Here is a 15586-nt window from a genome sequence, read left to right on the forward strand (position 1 = left end):
TACAGTAGTATCATGCTAATATTGAATCTCCTCCATTTCTCTGTAAACCTTTCTCGCAACTTCCTCATGTGTTTGCACTGGCACTTCTTCTATGGGTTTTGTATTCCGGATCGTCTCGAAGGTTTTCTCAAGAAGAATGTCGGCGATACCGACTACCTATCAAAATTGCTATAAGGACAACTTGCAGTCTCGTTTTCGTCTAACAAACACAATTGCCTCGCCTCACTCGTCCCTGGCTGCCCGTACGAAGTCAAGTCAGGACTAATGTCAATCTGGTCATACTCCTTCAGAAGTTTGCGAACCTTTCCTGTGGCTGCCTCCCTCTTCTCTGGCGTACTCAGCAGCTTATCTAACACCCATTTCGGTTGCAGAGCAATGATCGGCACCGACATATGCCGCGACCAGCGTTGCATATGCGCTGGGGTGAGCATGACTGGGAAAACCGGCTCGCCATTGTAACAGAACGTCCACTTCTCAGAGTCAACGGACTCTGGCACATCTTTTGGCCACGGCTTAGGGTCTGTAATTCGCAGACCTCTCAACATGTCCCAGAAACTGTCATTGTATTCCTCGACTGTCTTCTCTTTCTCCGACGGCGCACATATTATGACAAGGGAAGTATTTGGGCCGAGAGTCGGCGACATTGAGAGGTAGGAACGAAGTGCCGGAGCGATTAGGCGGATATTTTGCGGCTCTGCTGGGTTGTCGGATTTCAGAAAGACGTATCGATGCTCGTCGGCCCGATAACCCATAGTGGCATATATGCATGGAAAGGTCTTCAGCCCACTTTCTCTTGCCATGATGGCTGTCTTGAAATCCTGATAGGCGAGACCTTGCCAGCTGTCTGCATCGTACGATGTCTCAATTTGTTCTCTGCGATCGCGTCAGCGGTCGAAGTAGTATTGACAAATATGCAGGAACTTACTTGCTCAGCAGTCCTCCGTCCTTCTCTTTGACTGTTTGTTCTGCTGGTGCCGGCAGCAGCTGCTCTGCGTTATTCTTATCGAGAATGCATGAGACGTTCTTCCGCATTAATCGAAGGAAGTTCCAAAGGCCAGCAACATCGCTCTTTGACTTCCCAGGGTTGGTAGCAACTGCGATTGCTGCTAAAAAGCCAAATGCGAAACAAACGAACGCTATAGCAATGATCATGGTTGCCAGCTATGTTACACAAGTAAGGTGTGGTTGGAGCACAAATCTGCCTGCGCAGATATAAGGAACAAGGTATTGATTTTAGACGACAGCCCACTGAGCCACCGTACCTGGATCATAGTGCCCGGATATGCGGTTTTCCGGATCCATCGCATCTGCGTCCATGTGGGTGGTAACAAGATCTGATGCAGGCACAACAAGATGAGCACAACGGGCATGAACTACTACGTCAAGACTGCCGCAGCTGGGTATCATTGTTTCATTGTTCAGTCTTGCACCTGAACTTCTATGGACGGATCCTCGAGTGGCAGCAATGATGGTCTACCGTCCGCAGTGTTCAAGCGGGACGTTAACGGCGAGTACTGCATCATGACACCATGTACAGTATGGTGCAACTTTTCAGTCGGAAGATCCTTGCTGCTATGACGCTGAAGTACATGACACTGCGCACTTTCTGGATCCACCAGAATCCCGATATGGTTTAGAGCGAGGCACGCCCCAGATTTGCGTGCTCCCACCACGAGCCCGTGTTCGATTTGGGCCTCGAAACAGGATCAGATGACGAGCGCCTGATTGCAGCCACTACTCAAGAGTCGAACGCTGCTTTTGATAGGCTGAAAAAGAGTGCAAATTCATTTCCTCATGGCGCTAATCTCTGCGACTAGTATCTGGTCCCGGAAGTCTGATGTCATGACGAGATCTTTGACTGTTTTCAGAGATGAATACACCAGAAGAAAGCTGAGGCCTTCACTGTCGAAACCTCGGCACACATCCAAGATTTCACGCGGATCTGGTCTCGGTCACAGCATCTGTCGAAGTAATACTCGACGAACAGAGCTTTGGCTTCAGCAGGAAAGCAATCGTCAACACAAGCATACATCACGATGTCAGAGACAATAGAAATTCCACCTCGGACCGGCACAGCATTTATGCTACAGAAGGGTCAACGACTAACAGTGATCGATCCCCAAGGGGTGCAGGTATCGGACTTGCTCGCATTCAACGCGCACGACACGCGAGAAACCATCTCAAATGGTAGAACATTGGACTATGCTAGTCGCCTTTATCTCACAACTGGTGATCCACTGTATTCGAACCGAAGCAACATCATGTTGAGAATAGTTGAAGATACCTGTGGACGCCACGATTTCCTTCTAACGCCATGCTCCAAGGACACCTTTCGGATCATCTATGGCCACACTGATCCGCATCAAGGATGTTTCGGCAACCTTGCTCAAGCGCTCGAGCCCCATGGAGTCCAACCGGATCAGATCCCTTGTGCATTCAACTGCTTCATGAACGTTCCGATTGATGGAAAGACTGGGACATTCACCGTTGAGCCTCCTCTCAGCAAACCTGGAGACCACATCGACTTCGTTGCAGAAATGGACCTAATTATCGCAATGACTGCTTGCTCTGCTGGTCTGTCGAATGGCGGGACTTTCAAACCAATACACTATCGAGTTTCAAGTAATTGAGAAGCGGGGTTCAACACACAATGTTCAGTCGTGATATTCGGACATGACCTTGAATCGGCGCTCTTATTGCACAGACCTAACGGTTGATCGCACTCAGTGGAAGAGGAGGCTCGTGCGCCAAAGCGAAGACGCTTCAGACAAACCCGGAAGCATAGTGCCTCAATGTCAATGCTGAGAGGATGACAGCTGCATATGGCAGAGCTGTGCGGTCGTGCAACCGACTTTGTTCGAAGTATGAGGCTTGTCACTGCCGCTTCCGGTATCGTAAATTTACGAGCACGCTTCGTTCCGATGCGCGTGGTTGCCAGGTCCATACCAAATTCACGGCGTCACAAGAGCGCACGAGCCAGTCATTTTGTTCTATGCATCCATAACCTTTCTCGACTTCCATACTACATGATCTAGGTCTATCTGCCTATGGAGGAGCATCAACACGTCGACCTGGACGGGTGTCTAAGCAACCATGGTGTTCATATCGAGGATGGGTTCACTGTCTGTTGGAATAAGGACACGACAGAACATCCACTAAACTGGAAGCCGATCTCGAAATACTACTCTGCGACGATCGTAATATGGCTGGAATTCTATATGACCGTCTTGAGCTCGTCGGGTGTACGTGGCCTCCTGCGGACTTCGACCACTGCTAATATGGGTCAGGCCGCGACTGCTAAAACATCAATGAATGAGTTCGGGATCTCCAGGTTGCTGGGCGTTTTTGCATTCATCACCATGTAAGCCTGTTGCTGGCTACCGTGATCAGATTTTGATACGAGGTAGATATCTGCTTGGCCAGACTATAGGCGGCATCTTTTGCTCGCCTATCTCAGAAGTCTTCGGTCGACGGACGATCTACATCGTGGCAGCAACTGCTTTCGGGATCTCCTCAGTCATCGTCGCAGTACCCAATCATGTTGCTGGCGTTTTCGTTGGGAGATTCTTCCAGGGTGTTTCCGCGTCCATCCCTGTAACAGTCGCCTTCGGCAATTTCAGCGATATGTTTGATGCCGACAAGAGAATCTGGGTCGTGTATGCATACACGTTGTTCGGAATGGCGGGCCTGGCACTTGGTCCAGTCTACTCGAGCTTCGTAACGTTGACCTTGGGCTGGTAAGTGACTGTACACAGATCCGACTTTATACACTAACAAGCGGCAGGAAATGGGTGCATCACATTTCCGCCATCGCTTCGGGTATATCTGTCGTGTGCTGCCTCTTCATCAAGGAGAGCAATGCCTCACAGATTCTGCAGGCAAAAGCGAAGGTGCTATCTGCCCGAACGGGCAACAGCAGACTGAAAGCAAAAGACAATTCGCCCCACAGCAAACATCCCCTGCGCGACTTCATCCAATCGAACCTCTACCGACCGCTCACATTTCTCTTTACCGAACCACTCGTTACCCTTTGTGCAATCCTATGCGCAACAGCCTTTGGTCTGATCTACGGTCTCACCGAATCCCTGACCATAGTCTATACATCACCACCATTCGACAACACCTTCGACGAGACCACTTCGTCACTCACCTTCCTTGCCATTCTGGTCGGCGAGCTTATAAACATTTTTCCACGCTTTTACGATGAGCGTCTCCTTGAACGCCAGCGTACATTGCATAGACGTATAGAACCAGAGACCAAAATTCGCAGTTTTGCACTAGCATGTCCGACGCTTGCGATCGGACTTTGGCTCTTCGCATGGACGATCCCGCAGCGAGTACCTAATGTCCCGTCGTCCATATCAATGCTCGGTCTGATATGCATTGGCTTCTCCGCGAATGATTTCTCATATGTCTTGTTCGGGTACATCACCGATGCATACGGGTTCTACGCGGCGAGCGCTGTATCGTCCCTGAGTACGGCACGAACGTTGACAGCTGCAATCTTTCCGCTGTTCATGACGCAGATGTATGAGGGGCTGGGGAATAATGTTGCGACTAGTGTTTTGGCGGCAGTCGCGATCTTGTTCTGCTTTACTCCGATTGTGTTCTTGAGGTATGGCAAGAGGTTGAGGGAGAAGAGCCAGTGGGCGGTGAAGGGAGAGGATGCTCTGGTGGATGAGAACAAGCATCTTGAAGATCACGAGATGCATGACCGGAGGATGAGTGGTGAAAGAGCTGGCATTCAGAGTAGTCATGGAACAGAGCCAGGGGATGTGCAACATGAGCGTAGTATTGTATAACCTAGCAGCAAGAAATCTACTGCATCAATGGAAGCCACCCTATCTTCACGCTTATGTCTCGTGTTGCGGATGGAAATATTCATAAAGCCATGCTAACGGTGTATCGGCACCAATGCTATCTAGCATAGTTCCACGCTCACGATATTCCCCTTCCCATGGCGACGTTCTATTTGTGCAGTTCACTTATCTAATGTGCGAGGATACTGTCACAAAGCGCTGGTTGCGTGTATTATTGTGCCGTATCTCATCTGACCACTCATCCGGTATTAAAAATGTCAAACCACTCCCATCCCTTCCAGACTTGGCAAACTTCAGCATTCCTCCCGCCATATGGTTGAACATATATGGTCCGCCACAACTGTTCCTCCGCAATCGACCAAAGGTGACAGAAACAGGCGATCCCGTCCGATTTCGTATACTTAAGCTGTCAGCCGGCGTCTCTACTATGGTGGGGAGCCACATGGGAATCGGCGTTGTTGGTTGTTTTTGCTGTATCGGTCTGTGCCATCAGTGGGCAAAGTATCTTTTACTTCGAAAGAGACAATTTAACAACTTGCATTTCAAGCAAGGGGTTGGAAAGGTACTTGGTAAGGAACTCATGTAAGGGACTCATGCGGGTGGTGGTCTATGCAGAACTGACAATGCGCGACCGTGGGGCGCATTCGTATACTTGTACGTGCGGTCAGCTCGTGAATTGAGAGGATCAGATGTTAAGGCTGCATGAAACTCCTGGCAGCTAGCTCTAGGCTATGGGTGAAGCAAATCCTGTTGTTGTATCTAGCTAGCACTACTGTCATTGATGTTGTTATCTACCTTCCTGCATAACATCACCAAGCCCTCCTGTTGATCGCATCATGCTCATTGTCATATTCTTGTATGTCGATCTCCGTGGTCTTCGTAATAAGTAGATCTCCCTTGCCCTGTATAGGTATAATATGCTCCTCGGAGCTTGATCGGTTCACCGCAGTCGTTGCCGATGACGAAGGAGAAGACTCGAATCGACTGGCTCTCTTTTCGAGCCGCATAGCATTCGAGCTGTTCGAGTCGTGTAAGCCCTTGGTTCGGCCGTAGTACAAGCCAGAAGTCTTGGCTTTGTTGGCGAAGAACGTGAATAGTGGCGTTAGGGACGGGAGACAGGTGAGGAAGATCTGTGCTGGGTTAGTGGTGAAGAACGTTGGGAATAGATAAATAGGTACTCACCCCGACGTTCATCTCTATCGTCCCCCAAAGCACAAGCATGGTCGAGTTGCTGCTCTTTGTAATGATAGAGATCTGTACCATCCTCATGATGGAACAGACTGTCGTAAACGCTCCCAGCGAGAAGACTGCGATCAGACCTGCTTTCCGTCGCCTGTTGATCTGCAATTTTGCAAGTAGGGGAATTGGTAGAGCGAAAATGACTAGATCGCAGAATATGGTGATCGCTGCCAGAACGTAGAAAGTGATGTCGTTCGGCAGACACGAGGAAGGTGTAAGTTTCGGGCGCCAAGATCTCTTCATTGGAGTGCATTGGAAGAGTAGCACTAGTGTTCCGCCAACGTGCGAGAGGATCGTGAAGGTCGTGAAGGACCAGATGATGCGCCGATAGACGGGTTTCGTGTTGCTCCCCGTGATGCGGAGGTATGCGAAACACAGCGCAACTTTGAACCCAGTTGTTCCGGCCATGTAAAAGGGTCGTCCAGCGAAGTTGACTTCGGAGTACTTGTTGGCGTTGATGTCTGGACGTGATTTCGGGTCAAGGCCTAGTCCGTACCTCGTCTGGGTTATGCAGAGGGCGTTGTAGATTATACTACATATCTGTGATGCGGTCAGCACTTTGATCTACAGGTGTTGCTTGGTACTCACACATGAGGAAAGCATGACCCAGTCGTCGATGCCCATAGACTTGATCATCCATGCTCGAACGTACATTCTGAGGCTGACAGTGACTGTCATCAGCGTCGTTAAGCCTACACATACGCCAACTATGAGCGGCCATTGTGACTGTGCATCGATCTCCGGAGAGGCATTGTGAACCCAAGTCATGATTGCGGTAGTGAGGCTATAAACAGAGGTAGATGGTTTCGGAAGTATGGTTGGAGAACAAGTCTGGTGCGGTATAGCAGACGAGGATGTTATTGAGAGGCGTCGCGAGCTGATTTGCCTATCACCGTTGTGACATACATTCGTACCTTCCACGGAAGATTTCCAGGTACGTCTACCTGCGTAAGGACGTGAGCCCCATAAATGTCGAAGAGCTACGCAGATAGTGATATCCTGCTAGTAGGCTAGCCACGGGGTTTGAGGCCGGAGAGCCACACTCGAAAATGTCACGCCGTTGCGCTTTGGCCGTTAAGATGTCGTTGCGTCCCCATGCGGCTGTAGAGGCTAGACCGCTTGCTGCCAGCACGGGAGAATCAATATGACTCTGCTGGTGCAGCACCACTGCTGAGAGAACACGTAGGAAGGGATGTCGAGTAGGTGAAGCACAAGCCACGTCAGGCGTGGCTTGAAAGAAGAGATATCACCACAATTGGCTGCCGCGTCTGAAGCTTTGACGTCCTCGGACTCTTGCAAGGGAGGGAATTGCAAGGAATTAGGGCGCGTGTCACTGCTGACAGTCAGAGTCCGTGATTCGATAAGCTGCCAGATTGAGGTTTGGTTGCTTCTTTCCTGTCAACGCAATGATCGACAGCACTAACGCTGGATGGCAATGTTGGCGTTCTGTATTGGTGATCGGACCTCATACTGCGGCAGATCTGAATCATTCTCAGTTATCGATCAGATTGGGGTGATGCTCGCCTGTTCTGCCATATCATTATGCTCTTACTCTGCGCTTCCAACTCTTGGTAGCTCCCTGAGAACAGCTGCTCTCAGAAGCCCTTTGAAGCGAGGGTCAATTAATTTGACAGATGCATGCGCGAGAACGAACGTGATTGGCTCATGAGACGCGCATTGCTCTAGCCAAGGCCGGGGTAGGAGCCAAGCCAGCCTGCTCCTCAGAGCCAAGGTTACTCTGACGAGTGCAGTACCATCGCCGCTAGCAAGGATAACATGTTCTTTTGCAGATAGAAGATGCATGCGGTTGTTGCCCCAAAAGCCTTGTTTCATGCAGCTTGCTTTTCTCGAAGACCATCAACCTGTCGTGTTGCAGGAACCCCTCCGTACGACGTTCCAGACACGACCTTGCGTCACATCGGTTGTGGTCACTCCGCTTTGAGTCAATTTGCACAAGTCCGAGCATGCTACTTCAAGTATATTGTGACTTCCCGGGTAGGCATTCTGTGAAGAAAGTCGTGTAAAGCGGAAGCCTGTGGCTGCATTTGCAATGCTGCGACTCCGCGACTGCTGCATCTGACTCGTTGACAAAACTTGACATGCACCGCACGAAGGTGCCATCAGATAGTCGTCCCTCGGTGCCTGGAAGCTTGCGTTAGGAGTGTCCGGAGAATTCGTTTGAAGAAGCAACGATGATCGACGTGGCGTCCTTCAGAGCGGCCAACATTGACCCCACAACGGAAGTGACAGCACTGACACCTGCTCCGATTGGCCACAGAAGCAACGACCCACGGCTGCCGCACTCACTAGTGCGCTTGCCCTCCCTTGCCTGAACTGATCCTGTGGAAATGAGCAATACGGCTACCATGTGTGCTTCAGCTGCTAGCGATCAGAGCTTTGAGGTCTCTGATATCACAAACAACCCTCCCTTGATAGCCAGCCATATGGGATGCTCATTTCTGGAAATATTCTGCGGTGACAATCATTGCCACGTTTAACACCACGACATCTGCTCATTCTCTGTTGCGTTGTCCTTCAGCGTTCAACTGCCTGCTTCAATCCTGCGTTGCTTGTGTAACCTGTGAAGTGCTTATCAACGATATCATCCCGCGAACCTGGTCTGTCCTTCTTCACATCGTCACCTTGCATAAACGAATATGTCGTCCGACACAGACCGCAATCTCACTGAGGTGGTTGGTATCAGCGACGTCGCTTCAAGCTCCTACTCGGCCCCCAAGCAGAAACTCAGCGATCCAGATCTGGCATACAATTTCCTAGCCAACGTCAACGCGTCTGACGATGCCGCTGCCCGGGTCGACCTCAAAAGGCTGCGGCGCAAGATAGATTGGTATATTGTGCCAATCATGTTCTTGTGTTACACTATGCAATTCGTCGACAAGGTTTCGCTGAACGTGAGTTGTACTGGACTTCCTGATATGAACGGTCTCGCTGATTGATCGATAGTATGCTGCCGTAATGGCTTTGCCGAAAGACCTCAAACTTCAGGGCAACGAGTTCACGAACGCGGCCACTTCGTTCTTCATATCATACCTGATTGCAGAGATACCGAACGGTAAGCCGTTGATCAAGAAAACTGATGACCCTTTCGCTAACAGTTTGTCAGGATACATCCTCAACAAAGTCCCAGCCGGCAAATGGCTAGGAGCTAACGTCATGCTTTGGGGCATTGCAACAGCTTGCACTGCAGCAGCGCACAACTACCAATCCCTGCTCGCAGCCCGCGTATTCCTTGGTATCTTTGAGGCAGCCATTGCACCGAGCTTGATGCTCATCAGCAGTCAATATTACACCAAATCGGAACAAGCACCTCGATTCAGCTTTTGGTATTGTGGTCTCGGTATTGGACAGATCGCTGGTGGTGCAGTCAGCTATGGCTTCCAGCAACTGGAAAATCCAAGCTTTCAGGGCTGGAGGGTCATGTTCGTTGTGCTCGGTGTTGTCACTGCTGTGATTGGTATTGTGACTGCGCTCATCATTCCAGACAGCCCAATGGCGGCTCAATTCCTCAGTGAAGTCGAGAAGGTCGCACTGCTCAAGCATGTCTCGGTCAACAAGACTGGTGTCCAGAACATGCACTTCAAGCCAAAGCATGCTCTCGAGGCTTTCGCGGACATTCAGATTTGGCTGTTGACCCTGATCACTGTCTTGATCTCTATCTCATCTGGTGTCATCACCACGTACAGCACGACCCTGATTAAGAACATCGGCTACACGCCGCCTCAGGCCGCACTCTTGAACATGCCTAGCGGCATTGTGTCCATCTTCGCGACACTATTGGTTGGCTACGGCGTCCGATTTATGCCATCTGGTCAACGGTGGGCCTGGATCGTTTTCTGCTGCGTACCAGGCATTATGGGCGGCGCGTTGATGTCCTTTCTGCCATCAGGCAAAACCAATGCCAACAAGCCGGGACTGTTGGCAGGTATTTACCTCATCAACTTTGTTGTCGCAACATTGATCGTTTTGTATCAATGGGTTGCAAGCAACGTCGCCGGATCAACCAAACGAGTTGTCAGCATGGCGTTAGTCAGTGCTGCATTCAGTGTCGGCAATATCGTTGGCCCTCAAACGTTCCAGGCGAAGGACGCTCCGCAGTACATTCCAGCCAAAATCATAGTGCTGGCGACCCAAGCTGCTGGAGCTGCGGTTACGGTTGCGCTGTTTGCATATTACAGGTATGCAAATGGCCAGAAGGAGAAGAGAGAAGCGGTGATGAATGAGATCAGCACCGAGAAGAGTCAGTGGGACAATCTGACAGACAAGGAGAACGTCAAGTTCAGGTATGTCTACTGAAGTGACTGTTCAATCAGAGCTTCAGGTAACCTGACCACCGCGGAGATGGAAGTTGGGTCACAAAAGCTGAACTTGATGGAGATGAGTTGTTTGCTCGGTTAAGTTGTAAAGATAGATCTTCTTCGTGCACATTAGGCCTTCTTGGCCAACCATAACCGCACATAAAATACTGATGTTTACCGTACCGACTCCGATTAAAACAGAACAACCAAATAACATTTTCCTTCCCACAAACTCCACGCTTCTTTCCTTTATATAACATACACCTTCACTTTATGTCTTTGAGGTCCTGAACCAGAACCAGGGTGGCCTCGTCGACGATGGCGACAACATGGTCTTGGTCTTGCGCGACCAATCGACGCCGGCCAATCACCAATGAGATCCCCGGCATCCTTGCGCCATCAAGTCCTTGCCAGCATATCGTATATCCTTCATCAACACCACTCGCCATCAAGTCCTTGCCAGGTAGCGTATATGGTCCATCGCCACCCTTCGCCAAAGCTCAAGCAGCTTGCTCTACCCTCTCCTTCTTCCAAACCTTCCACCTCTTCGAACGAGCCTTACTCGTCTCATCAGGCGAAGCAGTCGCTGCCTCCACCCTCGCATTCTGCGCCATTGCCACTAGCGGCACACCCGCTTCAGCAACATCCGTTCGAATGCCATTGCGTCGATTTCGCTCCTCCGTGCCTCTCTGTGTCTCATCATAACTCGGCAGATCTAACCATCCCTTCTCATCTGACTGTGCGGTCCGGCTTTGATTCGAGGGCGGGGTATACGCCGGCAACTGATCCTCCTCAGCTGAGCCGTGCTGCTTCTGTCGCTGCTGGTTTGTCCCGTCGACGAGTTGCGGAGCTCCATGTATCTGGGTACCGAGAGGGTGTGAGGTTATTCCTCCGGCAGCAAGTTGCTTCTGCTCCTTTCGAGCCCGGACTTTCTTGGTGATGTAGACGCCCGCTGCTATTATGATGAATAGTTCGAGGCCAGACATTTCAGTACGATGTCTTGCTGGATGTGTTGGTAGTGGTGGGTTGCTGCTGCTGGTGTTATTCGCTCTTGAATGTTATGAGTTGATTGATAAGTTTTCCAACAAGTACAGGAACAACTCTATATCCTTTTGCTATGAATCGTGTGAGCTCCGGCAGTGCACTGTATACGCTTCCAAATCATCACACCCTAGCCCATCTAAGCCATGAGCCAAGCATCCGCATGGTGACTAACAGCCGAAAGCAAATCCGATTAGTCTGTTTGTGCTGCGGCTACCATGCACCAGCATGCTGATCTAAGCCACTCGCTCTGACAGGGTAGCATGATGCCTTCGGGCCTCGTGTTCGCGTTCGGAACAGACTTCTTGGCGAGTCATTCCAAATTAGCGAAGGGAGAAGGACACTTCTTGGCAATAATGAACGAATCACTTCGTATCCGGAACTTTCACATCGCAAAGTGTTGGGTTGGCTTGAATCATAGCAATCACTGCATTGCTCAAGCATCGCCTTTAGGCAACCACGCACTAGCAACGAGAGAATAGAATCTCGAAGAGGAGATTCAATGGCTTCCGTTTACCCAGCGAGCTAGATAGGCACGAACTTGTGTTCCTCTAGACTACCATTGATACCATGCTGGCTCCTTGATGCCAGCGCCCAGAGAGCCCGGTCATAACTTGATGTCCTTCTTGCGTCTGTGTCTACACCCCGCCTGCTGCGCTGGATCACTTCTCACCGTCGAAAGCCGCGATCTCTCTCTTCCACTTCCCCATCCAGACACCCACAATTCTACTCATCAGCCCATCGCTCACAGGGTCTTGAACAGACCGCAAACACGCGCTATCTTGACACGTCCTACTCGTGTTAAACGTCAACCCCTTACTCACATTTTCCATCTCTTCCTCCTTCTTCGGCGTATCCTCAACCACCACCTCCTTGTCCGAGATAGCGCCATACTTCCCCTCCCAGAAGTCCATGAGCTTCTTACTCGGGTTTCTGCTCACATCCCCGTCACTCGCCCTCAATCTATCAAGCCACTCCCGCACCGGCACGACTTGGAACTCAGGAACATCAGGATGGGCTTGTAACATCGGCACCAGATCCTTCTTGAAGCTGAATGACTGTGGATTAAGGATGTGATACACGACCTCATCCTGTTGCGACTCTTGCTCCGGGAAGACCAACTCCTCAATCGTCTCAGCAGCTTTATCCACTGGTAGCCACGACGGTGACTCGTCGAGTGCAGGTAGACAGCCCGCCGACTCAGGCAATACACTCCGAATCATAAGCGCGATAGCCTCTGTATCATTCCATATTGCATTCACCGTGTCGCCTGCCAATTGTCCTATTCTCAGCACCCGGCTTGTCATACCAGTGCTCTTCATCGCAGCGTGGGTGATCCGTTCAGAGACAAGCTTTGAGCGGCCGTATCCCATACTCTGCGCATGCGCTAGATTATCAATTTGTGTCTCAGCGATCGTCGCTGGTTTTGGTGTGCCGCTCGCTGCAGAGATGGAGCTGCAAAAGTAGAACGATGCTGGCTGTGAATGCGTGGTGCGTAACGCGATGTGTTCGATCATGTTGTATACACCCCGTATATGCTGTGCTTCGAAGCTCAGAAGTGGGAGGTTGAAGTTTACGGCCCATGCGCTGTGGATGATGTGTGTTACGCTGGACAGGAGATTGCTGAGGTGGTATGAGTCGAGACCTAAAGTTGGGAGGGAGAGGTCAGAAGGCAGCGCGACGATCTTGCCTAGGTCGGCAGGCGGTATTGTGGTGAGGAGGTTACGGGATGACAGCGAGGAGAAGACACGGCCCGCTGCAAACTCGAGTGTTGTGGCGCGAACGAGGGTGTAGATTCTCGAAATATCATTGCGCTTCAGTAGGTTGGCGAGGAGGACCGAGCCGAGACCGCCGGTGACGCCTGTTAGGAGAACAGTTTTGCTTGACACGGTTGGCTTGTCCTTTGCATCGTGTGGCGTGAATGTGCTGTACTTGTTGATTAGATCGTGCATGATCTGGACCTGCGCTTCTGCGTTGGAATCTGCTTCATCCTCGTCGATGCCCACTCGCAGGTTGTAGAGGTGTTGTGCTAGTGATTTGACCGTGCCGCGCTCGAAGACGACGTTTTGTGAGAGTTTTGCTTGGTTTCCGCCTAGGTCGATCTCCTTCTTGATCATGTTCCACACACGGGTTGTTTGAAGTGAGTCGACGCCAGCGGAGAAGATATCACTTGTTACTGATTCGAGCTCAGCATGGAGCTCATTGCGGAATTTGTCTAGCAGGAATACTTCTAGCTCTGGAACATCAAGAGCTCGCAGCGAACTGCTGTCTGCGGGTGTCGCTCCGTTCTCGAAACGATCATAGGCAGCTTGTATCGTGTCTTTGTATTGCTCGTAGAGCTGCGCCCTGATTATTGTGCCTTTATCAGTTCGTGGATATACCTCGTCGAATGGTCTCATGACCACGAGGTCACGAGGAATATGGGAAAATGTCTCAGCCTGGCTGTTCGCTTCTTCAATCTGCGACCATATCTTGTCGAGGAAGACCTCGTCGCTAAGATCTGCTGCGTGTTCGCTTCGGAAAACGATGACACCCGGAACAGTTCTTTGCACACCAAACACAGCAGCTTCCTGAATTAACTCGTGTTGGCAGATGTGCCCTTCTATTGGGATAGGCAGGACTTTTTCGCCATTAATTAGTGTCAAGCGGTCATCGAGTCGGCTAAGATATTTCCAATAGTTAGATTTCTTCGGGTCGGGATGTCGTGTAAACAGATCTCTCGTCCTGAAGGAATTTGGTGGGTCGTCAGAATTGGTAGTGTCCTTTGATGGGAGCCCATCGAGCGCGACGCATTCGAAGACTCCTGGTGATATCTCATCCATCAGCACGTGGTCAGCAACAGGTCGATGGAGGCGGTTGTAACTCCACTCGTTGTCTCCTTCTGGACGAAACGAGTTCATGATGTGGCCTGTTTCAGTCGCACCGTAATTTCCGGCTAGTCTGACTCCCTTCGAGACGAGTTCGTCCCCCAGCGCATCTGGACATGTACTGCCACCATACATCACGATCTTTGCTTTAACCAGCTCGGTGATGCCTTCATCCTTCTCAGCTAGCAACTTGAGAACATATGGTACGGCACAGACCATCTCAGGCTTCGCCACCTTCATGGCTGCAAGCAGATTATGTCTTGTGACAGGAAAGGCGTGATTGCTGAAGAACATTGTCCTTTTTGCATAGATTGCTCGTCCGAACTCCATAAGAGCATGCGAGTGGAAGAGTGGTGAGGCGGTAAAAGACCGAAGGCCGAGGCCTTTCTGGAAGTTGGCTAAACATCCAAAATTTGTGATGAAGATTGGCTTGGGGAAGCCGGTCGAACCTGACGAGTGAATGATCCAGGCAACCTTGCGAGATTCTTTGGCTTTGTCGCATTCTCTGAAAAATTTTGGCACATTGAAAGTAGGGCGATAATCCTCAGAATTGATTCGTGGCAGTGACGTACACTGCAATTGCGTTTGTATATCTGATACGACGTTGTTGTACATGGGAGGTGCAATGATGGTGTTACAATCGGCTAAATTCATGAGGCTGACATACGCGGGTGCTGTGAGTCTCGTGGAAAGAAAGAGTACTGCCCAGCCTAGTCTGTTGAGGGCAAAGAAGGATATTATGGCATCGAAGCATGACGGTGTCAGGAGGGCGACCACAGGTGCTTTATCGAGCGATGGGTCCTGAGGAAGTCAGATATAGGGACTGGTTTGTATCAAGATTACTTACTGCTGAGTGTAAACCTTGCTTCTGATACCACCAACAAGCAGCATCAACATATCTATCTACTGTCTTGGCGGTATGTACCTCGTAATCCGAGACTCCTTGAGCAGGATAGCCGATCATGGGTATGTCGTCGTCTTCTGCACCATGTGATCTGATCAAACCATCAATGGTCATGTAGACAGACGGATGTGGCCGATTGGCCATTCCGCTCTTAGTCGAGTTCTCACCACTACTTGCCGTTGTATTGGCCGCCGAGGGCATAGTCATGGTAGTCGTCGCCATCTTAGCTGCTCGCTGTCTTCGACCACTCTGACTGTCCAGAGCATATGAGAGGCGACGCTGATGTTATCTTGTAGCAAGATATTGTTCTTTTGTTTGTCCCGTCGGAACAACCGTCGGCTCGGACACGCAGTGGTTCTCCAACCCCACGAATTGCCCGTAATTGGATGGGCCCTCCGC

The 15586-nt window shown here is 50.6% G+C and overlaps 6 protein-coding genes across 6 annotated transcripts; 2 read left to right on the forward strand and 4 right to left on the reverse strand.

The window, feature by feature from the left end:
- Positions 1-152: 152 nt before the first annotated feature.
- On the reverse strand, positions 153-1317 carry PMZ80_000965 (uncharacterized protein; the record flags this gene model as incomplete). Its single annotated transcript, XM_064869414.1, has 3 exons — positions 153-873; positions 926-1094; positions 1263-1317. The coding sequence occupies 3 exons, from the start codon at positions 1315-1317 to the stop codon at positions 153-155; spliced, it is 945 nt and encodes a 314-aa protein (XP_064734911.1).
- Positions 1318-3308: 1991 nt separating this feature from the next.
- PMZ80_000966 (uncharacterized protein) lies at positions 3309-4802 on the forward strand (the record flags this gene model as incomplete). Its single annotated transcript, XM_064869415.1, has 3 exons — positions 3309-3361; positions 3408-3737; positions 3785-4802. The coding sequence occupies 3 exons, from the start codon at positions 3309-3311 to the stop codon at positions 4800-4802; spliced, it is 1401 nt and encodes a 466-aa protein (XP_064734912.1).
- Positions 4803-5629: 827 nt separating this feature from the next.
- PMZ80_000967 (uncharacterized protein) lies at positions 5630-6827 on the reverse strand (the record flags this gene model as incomplete). The annotated part of the gene is made up of 3 exons (XM_064869416.1): positions 5630-5950; positions 6003-6599; positions 6648-6827. The coding sequence occupies 3 exons, from the start codon at positions 6825-6827 to the stop codon at positions 5630-5632; spliced, it is 1098 nt and encodes a 365-aa protein (XP_064734913.1).
- A 1889-nt stretch (positions 6828-8716) lies between these two features.
- PMZ80_000968 (uncharacterized protein) lies at positions 8717-10373 on the forward strand (the record flags this gene model as incomplete). Its single annotated transcript, XM_064869417.1, has 3 exons — positions 8717-8971; positions 9024-9132; positions 9184-10373. 3 exons carry the CDS (start codon positions 8717-8719, stop codon positions 10371-10373), a joined length of 1554 nt encoding a protein of 517 aa, XP_064734914.1.
- A 502-nt stretch (positions 10374-10875) lies between these two features.
- PMZ80_000969 (uncharacterized protein) lies at positions 10876-11361 on the reverse strand (the record flags this gene model as incomplete). Its single annotated transcript, XM_064869418.1, has 1 exon — positions 10876-11361. One exon carries the CDS (start codon positions 11359-11361, stop codon positions 10876-10878), a length of 486 nt encoding a protein of 161 aa, XP_064734915.1.
- Positions 11362-12078: 717 nt separating this feature from the next.
- On the reverse strand, positions 12079-15409 carry PMZ80_000970 (putative NRPS-like protein biosynthetic cluster; the record flags this gene model as incomplete). The annotated part of the gene is made up of 2 exons (XM_064869419.1): positions 12079-15084; positions 15191-15409. 2 exons carry the CDS (start codon positions 15407-15409, stop codon positions 12079-12081), a joined length of 3225 nt encoding a protein of 1074 aa, XP_064734916.1.
- Between the last annotated feature and the right edge of the window lie 177 nt (positions 15410-15586).

The sequence above is a fragment of the Knufia obscura genome, assembly GCF_036327395.1.
Source record: "Knufia obscura strain CCFEE 5817 isolate CBS 148926 chromosome Unknown scaffold_1, whole genome shotgun sequence".
NCBI lineage: Eukaryota > Fungi > Ascomycota > Eurotiomycetes > Chaetothyriales > Trichomeriaceae > Knufia > Knufia obscura.